The sequence below is a fragment of the Rhineura floridana genome, chromosome 4 (assembly GCF_030035675.1).
Source record: "Rhineura floridana isolate rRhiFlo1 chromosome 4, rRhiFlo1.hap2, whole genome shotgun sequence".
Taxonomy (NCBI): Eukaryota; Metazoa; Chordata; class Lepidosauria; order Squamata; family Rhineuridae; genus Rhineura; species Rhineura floridana.
In genome coordinates, this window is record NC_084483.1 from 122,349,656 (window position 1) to 122,364,156 (window position 14,501).

Consider the following 14,501-nt stretch of genomic DNA (forward strand, 5'->3'; position numbering starts at 1 on the left):
TAGAGTTTATTTTAAAAAGATAAGTGCTGGGTATAACTAGCAGCTCATGTAAAAATGTAATTGCTCTTCTGCTAAAAGGTATCTCACAGATCTTAATTACAATGCAGTAGGGCCCTGCTTTTTGGCGGCCCGCTTTTCAATTAGAGTAAGGTCCCACTCATACGGTGCTTGTTCTGCTTTTACGGTGTTTTTTGGGCATCGGGCGCCATTTTATTGATGGATTTCTGCTTTTCAGCAGGGGTCTGGAATGTAACCTGCCGTATGAGTGGGGCCCTACTGTACTGTATCTTTTCAAAAGCTGCTAAAGTAGCAGCATCTGCTTAGCAGTGTGGAAGATGTTTTACAGTGTCAACGATTTCCTAATTAATAGATTTCTAGACTAGCCTTCAAACTAGATTTCCAGGGTGATTTTCAATAATAAAGTAAAAAAGTAGCATAAAACTATCCACATAGGCTGTTCTGCCTTTTTTTAAAGTCCATCAATAGCAGTTAAAATGGCATTCCCTCTGCAGCGATTTCCTCTTAATTTAGTGATTTATTAGCTGACCGTATAGCCAATGAACGTATTTATGCCACTTTCCTTAATTAACACTCTGTGGGGACTGTCACCTTCAACAGCAGTAGATTATTAGAAACAATCAATCAATGACAACTAATGGGATAAAATGAAAATAAATGGAAGAACTTAAATTGTTTTTATATTGTTTTGAATTTTAAAATTGTGTTTTAAATTGTTTTTAAAATATGTTTTTTAAATTGTGTATTTGTTTTAATGTTTTTGATTGCTGTAAACCGCCCAGAGAGCTTCGGCTATGGGGCAGTATACAAGTGCAATAAATAAATAAATAACTTACAAAAAGATAAAAATTGGATGCCCTATTTTAAGACCAACTTTCAAGAAAACATTTTTGCTAGACTGAAATGCATCAGAGAGAAGGGAAAGCTGTTTTGACTTTCAGAATTAAGTAAAATGTCCAGTCTCATGTAAATTCAGCTAGCTCACTGAAATAGTTCAAATGTAAATATTATTTTAAACCAAGTGTCATAAAAAGCCTCATTCCCTAAAATTTACCCAAGAGGTAGGTCAAGTAACAGGAAAATTTTGCATTCTAGTTTAGTTACAGTTCTGTCACAATTTTAAACAAACATATCTCAGCATTCTATATTTACTTATACAGGTTACAAATTTTTACACTATGCTATCGAAAATCTTGAGATTAAGAATATAGGACACAAAATGGGAGAAATGTACACATATTTGTCACACAGAATTTGCAAACTGAGTGTAGTCCAAATGCACACTTTCACAAATTTAATACCCAAATCTATTTTAAAGAAAGCAACAAATTGAATATGCTCAAAAGATTTCTGGCAAGGAAATAAAGGCAATGTGAATCCATATCAATAAACTCTTCAGAGCCAATGAAAAAAGCTGAATATGAGGGGAAATGCCCACCCTAAAACAGAGAAAAAATAACATTTGGAATGATCTATTCTAGAAGAGCTTCATGCTTTTAGAACCTGTTTTGCAACCAAAACTGCAGTCTTTAGCCTTAGTAAAAAACCAATTTAAGTGAATTTAGGTTCTGCAGGATCATTCAATACAGTTTGAGCACAATTAGTGAGGCTTTCTAGACCATGAGTTGAGTGGCTCTTTCCAGATCTGAACAATGTAATGAATGCTGTAATTAAAGACACTGGATGAACTGACAGCATAAACCTAGACAAGAATACAGGTCAAAGGGGTAAATAGTTGAAGGACAACTTCCTCTGGGATTTGCCCCTTTTCAGGGCAGCAGTTCTAATTTTTTTTTGAGCAACTTTCATTCAGGAATAGGATATATCCATATTCTGTGTCCATAGACCCTCCATGTTCCTCGATTGCAAGGTGCTACTCCTACCACAGCTCTATTCTGCTCAGGTTCCCTACCCTTTGTAATCTCTACTGCCATTGCTTGTTTCATTTATATATATCCCCTTGCTTGTAACTCTGACAGAAGATGAAACAGCTCTAGTGATCCCTCTTTCCCATCTCTGTCTCAGATTTTTCTTGCTCACTCTGGGAAGACATCTACTGCAGATCTGAAGAGATGTCAACAAACCTGCAAATGATTATATATGGATTCCAAATCCTTATACGGGTGTGAATTTTTGTTAAGGGCATGTAGCCCAATGTGATCAGACTATGTTATCATGATAGTGGCACTTACCACATGACAGGATGTTTGCTTATGATAGTTATTATCAACCAGCAGTCAGGATAGTGCTTTACTTCACTTAAATTAAATGCAATATCTATCAACAGCAAGTTTGTCAAGTGATATACCTTCAGCAAATCATGCCACCATGCCTCAATACTGGCAAATTAGGATCAATGTCTTTTAAGGCTGCCTGCTGAACATGGTTTATTAATATGCTAAGTCAGAGGTTTTTAGGTAGAACATTTCTTCATTTTGAAGAAATTTTGCATCTCCTCCCCTTTCAATCTGTTAAAGCATGGGTGGGGAACATGATCTGACCAAGAGGCCAGATCCTCATCTCCCCTACCCCTTGAGGGCCAAATTTGACAGGTGGGCAGGGCTGTCAGTGACCTGATGTCATCTAGTAATGACATCTAGTAATGATAGTTGGGACTTCAAAGCACCACACAGGGCTTTGTATGGTGCTTTGAAGTGCTGCGGATCAGTAGGTTTGAACTCGTGGCCTATCAGCTGATTAGAACAATACTACAGGTATCATGTCAAAGGCATCATGCCAGTTGAAACTGTACAGAAGCTAATGTGCAGAATTTCAAACGGTAAGTTAAAAGACTATCAAAAAGGTACAAATTGTGAAAGCTCCTAAACTGAAAATAAAACAATGTGTTCAATCACAGAACTGAACATAATCCACAGAATTCCCATCCATTCCCCTCCCCCTCCCGGTTATAGAGAGAGCCAGTGTGGAGCAAGCTTGGGGTGATCTTGGGCCAGTCACAATCTCTCAGCCCAAACTACCTCACAGCACTGTTGTGAGGATAAAATGGAGAGGGGGAAGAACTATGTACGCCACCTTGAGTTCCCTGGAGGAAAGGTAGGATATAAATGTAATAATAATAATGAAGCAGGGTTTTAAAAAATGTTTTATACCACTCCATCATTGAAGGGGCAGTAAAGGAAGACCATAATGTAAACATCCAACTCCACCCCAAGACTTGGGAAACTGCCATTCAGCCAACTGAGACAATTGTCTAGAGGCGACTGCTTTGTCTTTTAGGTATTTGAAAACTTGTACCATGTCCCATCTCCAGACTTCTTTGCTGCAAGTCAAGTTTCTTGACTTCTTCTTTCAATTCATGCATTTAGAACCCTCCAACATTTGAGTTTCTTTTATTTGAATCTTCTCCTGTTGCTCTGCTAATCTTCAGTAAAATAAGTCTGTTTTTTTAATTTTAAGAATAAAATTGTTGTACAACAGATATCAAAGGCTGCATATGCCAGACCTTGAAGTACAACAATTAGTCCCTACTCATACAGTCTTAGTCTCACTCTGCTGCTCCCCACACCCTTACAGAAGGTTTACAGGTCTATATTTAACTAACAGCAGAAATATACTGATGCTACCAAAATCATGAAACAGGTTTTTAGAGCAATAAGGTTAGTCTAGGCTTTCTTCTCTAAGTTAGTTAATAATTCTCTCTTCCACTCATCATTTGCAGGAGGCTATTGAAGAGCTTGGATTTTTCTTTTGAAGTTTACAGGTACGAGGCCGCAGGTGGTCAGTAGGTTAGTAGCAACACCAAGGGAAACATTTCCCTTATGAAGACACTGGGGCTGGTTTAGAAAAGGAGGAAATGAACAATCTCTGTCACTCTTCACACAGTGATCAGGTTAAAGTCAGACAAAAGCAAGATTTTTCACCATCCAAAAATCTAACATGGGATTAATTACCACACCAGAGATGCTTAGATTACTTTTAAATAGCTATTAAATAGAATTTCAATTATTCTATTGAGGCTATATACATGCAAAAACCAGATACTGAGATGGGATGACTATTACCGTTATGCCCTGTGTGAGATACATGCTACATTCTTGGGAGACCCAGGAGGGCAATGCTAAAATCAGTCTACAATTCCTGTAGACAATCCTGTCTTGCACTTTACCTGCCTTGCACTTTACCTGCATTAGGCAGGCTGCTGCTACTACCTGCCCAGCTCCCTAGTCTAGACAGCGCAATGGTGGTGGTGACTACCTCCAACATTGTTTCCTCCATAAAGTGCACAGAAACTGCACCACACAACATACTTTGCCCAGCCCATCTGTTACTTTCACTGTAAGAAAAGATTGCTGAACTACCAACTCTACATTCTTATACAAACCTTGTTAAAGGGTTAAATCACTGGCATAAAAACTTGACTGTTAACCTCTTGTTATTTATTAACAAAACCTTCTTTCTCTCCCTATTAGCAACTTCAAAAACTAGTTAAACTTTACTGCTGTTAATATGCAGCTACAGAAGGTGCAATACTTTCCTCTTCTTGATCTTAAAAAAATAAAATAGGAACTTGCAAGATGCATCAGAGGATTTTATATTTTGTCTTTGAGTTCTCAATAACAGAAGTGGACAACACTACAACTATACTACACAATTCATTACAATCTCTAACCAAAGCCCCACATGTCCATAGGTATACACACAGATGTCTTGTAGTTATTGCCCCTCTCTGTCTGGGCTCCTGCATCAACATGAATGGCAAACTGGATACAAGTGAAAGACTGCCCACACCTGTGTACAATCACTGCAACGAGGTGTGTGTATTCTCACACTGTATGTCATCATATTCAGAAATGTTTACACTGTCTTGATCACTCCCTATTTTTTCCTCTCATTTCTCTATAACAGCCACCAATAACAGATAAATGCCTAAAAGATAAAGTATATCTAAAACTGGTCAGACAGAATAGTGTAGCTTTCCATTTGCAAACTCTGTGATGTCCTTCCTCAGCAGAAAGGGCAACAAAATGGAAGCCCATTTCCAAAGTATATAGATTGAACATATAAGCCTCACCAATATTCTTTGGGATATAGACCATTTAAGTCATTACCACATCCCCATTACTACAGGGTATTTTCTTCTCCCCATTTGGTAATCCCACAGCAGTGACAGGTGCTGAGCTGTTTAAGCATGATTAATACATACTTCTACAATTACTCTTGATTCAATGTAACAGAATCTGTACTTGAACCCTAGAAAGAATTCGTTAACAGCCAATTAATCTAGCAACATTTATTAACTGAGTACTGTTACATTACAAAGTTAGTGGTGTGTGTATGTGTGTAGAAAATAAAGAAAATAAACAATCTTGGCATGAGTTTTGCCTACCAATTTTAAATGTGAAGGGATTTCCCTTTACATCAGAACAGTATAGCTCCACTGAACATTACAGATTTCTTTCTCTCTTTTTTTGGTTCACAGAATAATGTTACTATTTTACTGGAGTCCTCTTCTGGTTAAATTTTGATCCAGTAACATTTCTTGACATACCCAGACACTGAGTGTTGAAAGTCACTGGTTCAATTAAGTCATGGCCAATTTTAATTGTTGGGGTTCCCTCCCTTTTCTTTTTATCCAGAACAGTAAGGGGGAAGTCCTTAATAATTTCAAGCACTTGCAAACGTAAGATTTCTTTAGACATATCAGTTTTTTATTGTTGATCTGCAGAGAGGCAGATCTCCAAGATGCCACCCTGTTGCAGTGTTCCTTGAACAAAGCAGAAAGTCTTAGTTCACCCATGCTCCTGCAGAAAAGTTTAAAGAAAAATGACACAACACACATACTGACCTGGTCAAACAGCTGTTTGCCTGTTGTGTTAGGCTGGATGGCAAATTCCAGTTCTGCATCCATAGAGGTAACTCGGACATTGACCTAAGAGAGAGATTGAAATAACTGATAAGAAAACAGAGACCCACATAAATCTAAGGGTCTGGCAGCGTATTGTGACTTGGGAATTAAAATGTGTACTTTTTCAAGATACAATGTACTAGTAAACTGTATTAACAATAAAATCACTGTAGTGTTTAAAGGCACAACTACTACAACTTGCTCAAAACATTGGTCCATCAAGGCTTGGCTGTCCTACTGGCTTTGCAACTCCTGTGTTTGAATTGGATTGAGCTTTTTAGTTAAGCAAGATGACATTTTAGTGTTGATTATTCCACAGTATAATGGTATGCTAAATCAAGGCTACTATTAGTATGAAGCCTGATATCTTAATTAACATCTCTTTGGAATTAGAGCAAGGAATTGACCACATTAAGGGAAGACTTTTAAATTACAACACAGGTCTCCTTTAAGAGCTAGGGTTATTCTGGGGTTTTAAGGAGGTAAAAGCATGCCGATTATTCTTCCAATCTAATCAACATTAATCCAATTAACATGTACTCTTATACTACCTTTAGAAGAGTATGAATGAAAGCAGAAAATAAATTGAGAAAGGTTTATGGACACTGTGCGATTCCAAATGACACATTTCTGTATAGCTAATGCTGCACAAGAGAAATCTTATAATGTTTCTACAAATAAAGAAGTTTGCTTTTTCTGTAAATGCAAGACTAGTGTTTCTTTTCAGCTAACCCCAGTGGGTCAGAATTTAATATAAAGAACTGGTTTGCTGGATCAGGCCAAAGCCTGTTTAGTGCAGAATACTGTTCCTCATCATGGCCAACCTCATGCTTCAATTTGGAAGTTCACAAGGAGGGCATAAAGGTAAATGGTCAACCCTGCTTTGTACCTAGTATTTGGATCATAGAGACATACTATGCACAAATATGGAAACTCCATTTAGTGGTGATGGCTAATATCTATTCATAAGCTTGCTGTTCATATATGGGTGTGACTTGTCCGAAGCTGTTTGTGGATGCTAGACAACATGGTTTGGTTGGTTGTAATGCCTTCAAGTTGATTCCGACTTATGGCAACCTTATGAATAGGGTTTTCATAATAAGCGCTGTTCAGAGGTGGTTTACCATTGCCTTCCTCTGAGGCTGAGAGGCAGTGACTGGCCCAAGATCACCCAGTGAGCTTCATGGCTGTGTGGGGATTCGAACCCTGGTCTCCCAGGTCGTAGTCCAACACACTAACCACTACACCACACTGGCTCTCAGACAACATGGTACAATGAGTTAATCAAGCATTTGACCTGTTAATTAAAGAAACAGTTCCAGCTACATCTCTGTAGGATAACACTAGGGAGTAAATCATACTGATTTCTCATTATTCTCAAGCATCAGCAAGTTGTAGTCAGAGCTCTTATTCTGAACATTCCAAACTCAATTAAAAAGAAAAGCTATTTTAGGAATACATGCAAATTATGTATTCTCAGTTTTTAATCTTTCAGTTGTGATAAATGGATAAAAAGCGTTACAGCAGGATTGGATTTTTCTGATGCTTACCCATTTCCCACAATTTAACAAACACTATTTTTGAACAATATCCCATGATAGCTATGAAATGTACAGTGATGGAATTTAACAAATTCCAAAAGCTTTAACAAACCATTTTTCAATATAAATCTTAAAGGCATTTCATATAAGAAAAATCTCCTTCCTAACCCCACATAATCAAGTCTGATAAGATTTATTTCTAGCCTCACCTTAAGGAATGTACGTAATCATATTCCTTATAGAACACAAAAGCTGAAACTCCCATATACTGTTTACACTTCCTGGTGAAAATCAATACCCATGTAAAGCAAATTTGCACTGAATCACTAAGGAAAGTTCAAAAGAGCTATGTGATCTAATTTTTCTGTGAGGAGAGTCCTACCTTATTCAGTATATATATATATATATATATATATATCCTGCTTATTAGAAAGTGAACTCTTTTTAATCCATCATTTTATATAAGGGAATAGAAGACCTTTAGATGCTGAACTAGAAACCATACATACAACTATAGTAATGTTTCCCCATCTCAGAAATTAGTTACAAGTAATACAGATTAACCCACTATTGACACAGACCACCCCAAAGATGCTTTCAGAGTCAAACTAGTTGTTACATAATCATGTAGGCAGCAAATATATTAGGAAATTTTGTATTTAACATAAGATGTGGGAGGGGCAATTTTCATTAGGAGCATTTATATCACTTCAAAACACAGTATTTGTCAACTTATGCACTTCAAATGCTGTGTGTGAAGTAGGGATGGGATCTGTTGGCTGGTGCTGCTTTGAAAGCATTCTGACGATCTTAACACGCAGCATTGATTTGAGTGAGTTCTTTGTCACTATTCGTTGCTTTTACCAGTGCAATTCCCCCCCAATATTGATATTAATACTATCTTTCAAACTGTTATTTTGAAATAAAATATGGATATTTTTAGATAAATTATCAAAATTTTGAAATATTATTTTGCAAGCGAGAGGAAGCAAGCAGTCTCGCCCAAGTTAAGGACTCTAGGCTTGCTTTGGGGGGGGCAATGAAAGCTGCTTTCCTTCTTTCGGAATCTGTTCATCCATGCTGAACTTGCTTCATGCTGTACAAGCAAAGAATCTGAGGGAAGGCACTTCACAATATATCAGCTAGGCAATTAATTATCTTTAAATTTACATAAATATATTTATCTTTGTATGAAACTTGTCAAGGGCACTTGTGTTGTAGTTTTTTTCCAACTGTCAGTGCATGCCCTTTATTTGCTTTGTCCCTTTATTTTGATGTAGCAGGTTAAAGTTCACTGCACGATTGCAAAGGTTGTTATGAATGTTAACTTATATAGGCTATTTTCTGAGAACAGGTTAAAGTTAATACTAAGAGACTTGGTGTGTGGGGGAGGGAGAGGAGATAGAAGCAGTAATAGCTTTTAGGCTAGCCAGCGTTTGTAGTTACACTGTCATGGGATGGCAGCACACATCTATTTAGGGGGGAATCATGTGGTATGGAACAACTCAGAGCCCACATAACTCCTGACAGAATGTTAACACCCATCTACAGTAATATTGATTTTATATTGATTGGTATCACACATCTAATGTATAACTAGCATGGGTACATAGAGATAGAGACACAGAAAAGGGCCGAAGTAATTCATTTGTCTCAATATTTGAAGGACAAAGAAGAGAAGATCAGCTGCATCTCTTTCATCTATGAAGGATGAATGAATTTATTTATTTATTTATTTATTTCTATCCCACCCTTCTACCCTGAAATAGGGCACTCAGGGAGGCTTACAATAAAATCGAGCACATACATAATAAAATTGTACACAATAAAAATCACAAAAACATTAAAATACATAAAATGCAATTAAAATACATAAAATAATATATATACATATACACACACATATATGCATATATAGGGAGTAGCATCTCAAACTCATTTGAAAGAATAGTTGGTTATCAAGAAAAGAAATAATGGAGCTGGGGTAGAATCTCTAAATCTGTTATAAAAAACAACAAACAAGAAACTGACTTTTATGATTAAGCTTTGTACGTGAAACATCTATTGGTTTGTAAGCTTCACTGCTTTGACTGAGTGGAGCTCAACTATCATTATTAATTTCTAGGTGCTAAAAAGTTAGGCTTCTAGTAGAGCAATGGATTTATATCAGTATAGGTGCATCTTTGCCATCCTGGGCTCCTGCTTACCGCTCTGGGCTCCTACTGGGAGGAAGGGTGGGATATAAATCAAATAATAAATTAATTAATAAATAGAAATGCTGTCCTCCTACTCCATATACAGATCAGCATCCAAATATCTACTTAATGGCTTAGGTACACCAAGTGTGTGGTTTTTTTTAACTCTTCCCCTTTGCACAGAAAATTTCCATGCCATCATCACAATCTGCTTTTCAAAGTCCACTTGGTTATTGTTTAGATTTTTATCCACCTCTGAAGCCATACATCAGGTTAAAACAATACTTCATTTAAAAAAATCAAAACAACTATAAATACATCAGAAGCTGTTCAGAAGCTGTCTAGAAACACAAGGTCAAAGACTCAGGGCCAGCACCAGGTATGACTGGGCCTCTGGGCACTAGCCTGCCCTGGACCAGTAGCGCCATACGCCCCAACACTCTCTCCCAATGCAGGCAATGCAGGGCTTAAATAGGCCCACCCACCAAAACCTACCTCCCATGTAAGTGTGCACACCCCACTCAAATGCCTGCCATCACCCAAGATGGCAGCAGGGTAGTCAACACCTTAGTGATGCCAGTGCCATCATCTTGGGTGATGGCAGGTAAGTACGCCCAGCACGCAGGGCATGTGCACTGACATACTAACGCAACAAGGGCAGTCTTATTTAAGCTTGTGCTACCTCTATCAGAGGGGTGCCTGGGAACTCCTGCTCTACAATCTGTAGCAGAGTCAGGTCATGCACCCTTCTACCCTCTGGGCATCCACTGGTACTGGGTCTATTCATTTTAAAGATCTTGGCCATATTTAAACAAGAAAATCATCAAGATACTTTGCAGATATGTAACAACTGCCAAATCATTTCCTCGTTTTCCTTCTATTTCATAACCCGTTCTCCCACAAGTACTATTATACTGTATACCCTGCTTTAGATTAAGATGCATACATTTAAATGCAGCTTCTCATGCACTTAATGAAAGGTGGAACACCGACCTATGATCAGAACAAAAGAACTGTCATTCTAAAACTAATAATCATAATTGCTTTTTATATGCAAGAGAAATATTCAGTTTGGTATTTCACTTACTGTTCTCCAAAACAATACTATCCACCCTGTTGTTTTAAAGCACAACAAATGAACTGTAAGAACTGCAGTAACTTGATAAACATACCACATTTATTGCCAAATAGGGATGTGGTAGAATTCTGCCCAATTTGGATTTGGTACCAAATTTTCAATTAATTCACTTATTCTCAAGTGCTGAGGATGATATTTTATTGTATCCGCGGCTATTTTTAAAAACAAGACTTTTTTTCAAAAAAAAGTCTACCTCTAAAATATTGATTGTAAGAATGATAATTTATCTATATTTCCTTTTAAAAATGGATATTTCCTTCAAAATATCAATATTTTAAAAGAAAGTATCAATATTTCCTTCAAAATATTGATATTTCCTTTAAAAATATCGATATCGATGCCAGCCTGTTAGGTCAATAGAATGCTTTTGAACTGGCACCAACCAATGGATCCCATCCCTATCGCCAAATATAGATTTCAAAAGCAGATTACTTTTCATTAGAGAAGTTATTGGAAGGAACCCTTCCTGGCCACCAGTGTGGTAGAAAAGTACCAGAACAGAACTATGAAAATAACTTTGCCTTCTCAATAGAACTGCAAAACAGAGAAGGCTACCTCAGAGGGCACTGACAATGGCTTGGGGAAAAAAAGATATTTCCCCCAGCCTCTAAGCTCTCCTTAAAAGGAAACAGCATGCAGGGGAAAGTTGGCTCTAACAATTGTTGCTTTTCAGAGTTGTCCTTTTTATATTATACAGTAAAAACTCAGTTAACAAATCCTCCAGGAAAGAAGCCCCTTTTAACAAAGTTTTTTTGTTTCTGATGTAGTCAGAATGTGTCTCCTTGTCTACTGGACTGCAGCTGCTGCAGGCAGTTCTCACGCATGGCTGGAATGGAGTTCCTTGACGAGTGGTCCAGGCACCTCTGCAGTAAGCACTGCTTCAGGTCGCCTGGAAGCACTGTTTACTGCAGGCTCATCTGCTCCAACATAGGGGAGGATGTCAGAGAGAGAGAAAGAGAGACTAAGTACGGGGGGGGGGGAGGTCTGCCCCTTGCCTGCCTACTTGAGTGTATAGAGAGAACAGTGCTCAAAGCTTTAGATTGCTATAGCAAGATGCTACACGATAAAAGAAAAAAGACAAGGCAGGCATCCCTGGATGCATTTTGGAAGAAGCCTTCAAGTGGTGTATATGCAAGGTTTACCTGACCTGGTTGTTCATTTCAGATGTGTGTATTGTTAGTTTGCTAAAATATGTTGAACTGCTCTTCTTTTTTGTGGTGCAGGATGCTATCCCTATTATTTACATTTTATTCCTACCTCAGGTACCAACGTTTCTGTTAAAGAAGTAATGCCCAGGAACGCATGTACTTTTTTAACTGAGGTATTACTGTAGTGCTTTGGGAAGGGATGTAGAAGGAACTTATCAGAAGTTATCCCAGTGTTTTTCCACTGCTTTTTGTGACTTCTTGTCTGGCAGAAGCACTCAGGGTTTCCAAGAACAGCTTCAGAAGCACTGCTTAAAGATGCCTGTCTGATGTCCAACCACTGCTGCCTATAGCAGACATGATGTGCTCCCCAGTTCACGTGCAAGGAGTTCCATCAAGTCCCTACCACCTCAGTCAAGTTCCCCCCAACTGCTGGTACAGGAAAGGCAGGTTACAGACTTCCAACTAAAAGTGATAAATGAGACCTGCCAATGGGCAACTTATAATATGGGCACACACACATGCTCTAGGCAGCTAGGGAGGGGAGAGCACTTATCATGCCCCCTCAGCTGCCCCCTTTATTTAATGTAAAGGTGTGGGTGTGAGGTGGTCATCTCAGCTCCTAGAGGGCAAGAAAGACATAGGTGGATGGTACCAGAGGTGACCAGTTCTGCAAATTTCATCCATATCTGACAAAAACAAAGTTATACTTGTTCATTCATTTCCTAATTATAATGGGGATGCATCAGCAAAATGTAGGGATTTCCAAAGCTTAAGGGTTTGAAAATCTGAGGCAGAATGGGCATTGCTCTCATCCGTCTGAGGTGAAGCAGCCTGCTATCTGAAGCAAGATGCAAAGTGTTTTTTCCCCTGTGTTCATCACTATGAATAACTAACTACTAGTTAAAACAGTAGTAATACTAGAATACCATTTTAGTACAAATACAATGCAGGGCAGTAGTCAGTCAGTCATTGTGGCCTGCTTTAAAAATGCTTCTGGGACACCGGGAACGATCCCATAGAGCAGTGGTTCCCAACCTGGGGGCTGGGACTCCCAAGGGGGCCACGAAGTAATCCAGAGGGGGCCGTGAACAGTAAAGCAATGAATTATTTAATAATTTTTTTAAAAAAATCTTCACCCCCTCGACACTGTCTGCCTTCCACTGCCGCTGCAGATGACACCTCCCCCTTGCTCCAAACGAGGGGAGGCCTTTTGCTGAAGCGCCAGAGCGTCTTTCATGCGCACTAAAATACATGGCAGATGCCAAAGGAGGCTGAGGGTGGAGCTACCAGGAAGAAGAGGGGATTACTATCACTGATTCCCGTCTCCTTGCACTGCCGCTACTGTCAACACCCTTACTTAGAAGGAGAGGAGAGGGGTTTTGTGAAGGAAAAAGAAGCAAGCCTGCAAAGAAAGGCTGCTTTCCCCCTTCCTTCCTGGCAGCCAGCCTGCCTCCCTGGGGGGAGGGGGGTCACAATTTTTTTCCAGCTTATAAAGGGGGTCCCGTGCTCATAAAGGTTGGGAACCACTGCCATAGAGCATATAGCATGTTCTGTTGTGTTTCCCCAATGATGCAACAATAACTTGACTGTCCACCTTATCCCAGTCGGTGGCTGGCTTTTAACTTCAGATTATGGGGAGTTATAAAAAATTACACTTCCTGCTGCAGGGTACTTTAACATAATCTTTCAGGTGTGCAAAATTATTAATTTTAGTTTTGGTCCCATGTTCTGACTTCAGTGAAAGACAAGACACAGGTCTAAAGTCACAAATAACAATTCTCTCTTTGATCTTCACCACATCTCTATGGCTGCAATAGTCAAATGTCATTTCGCCCTGGGCAACCAAAGCTGTTTAACCACTTAGAATTTCAAATAAACATCTGCAACTTAAAAATAGCTGAACAGGCATCAAGGAGTAGAAACTCAACTGTCTGGTTTCAGAAGCCTATTTATTTTGATTTCAGGAGGTGATGGATTGATGGCAGAAATACAAAATGGTAGACAGAAGCTCAATGTGATGCTTCTGTTGAGAAATGTACCATTTCTGTATTGGCAATCATGTCTTGGTGCAGGCACATGGTCTGTTATGAAAACTAACTGCCCTGAGTTATCATCAATCATTATTCCTTGTTTCCGTGTGGAAAAGCTCAGAGTGTCCGAGTATGCCAACAGTGACTAGCTACATCAAAAACATCAAGTTTATCACAAACACAACTGAGTGGCAAAATGCAGAACAAGCGGCACCTGGGACAAAATGTTACAGTGTGGAATGCTTCTGTTCATATGCCTGCCAGCCAACCATGCCCTTTTCCACTATTCCATTCCCCCTCTACACCGAGTTCCTACTTACCGCCAACCATCAGTCAACATTCTATGACCACTGAGCATACTCAGTCATCATTGTGCTGCTTTTGGGGTACCCCACTTTGGGTTTTTTCTTTAAATATTTGTTGTATGTCTGCAAACCTTGGAGTTCCTCCAAGCCTACTGATACCTCCTCCTTTTGTGTGGATGGTGCCATTTTGGTTACATAAAGATCCACACTCACAAGAATAAGTTTGTTATGAATATATTGAATAAGGCATAAGATGCAAA

At 38.8% G+C, this 14,501-nt stretch overlaps 1 protein-coding gene across 5 annotated transcripts in view; it reads right to left on the minus strand.

Moving 5' to 3' along the window:
• EZR (ezrin) overlaps positions 1-14,501 on the minus strand; it is a 57,532-nt gene that overhangs the window by 22,903 nt on the left and 20,128 nt on the right. For 4 of the 5 annotated variants that reach the window (XM_061624270.1, XM_061624271.1, XM_061624273.1 and 1 more), the window contains exon 3: positions 5,825-5,908. In XM_061624270.1, the coding sequence (XP_061480254.1) occupies positions 5,825-5,908 (84 nt within the window). Of the gene's footprint in view, positions 1-5,824; positions 5,909-14,501 lie in introns of those variants that run through there. The other variant, XM_061624274.1, reaches the window with a different exon arrangement.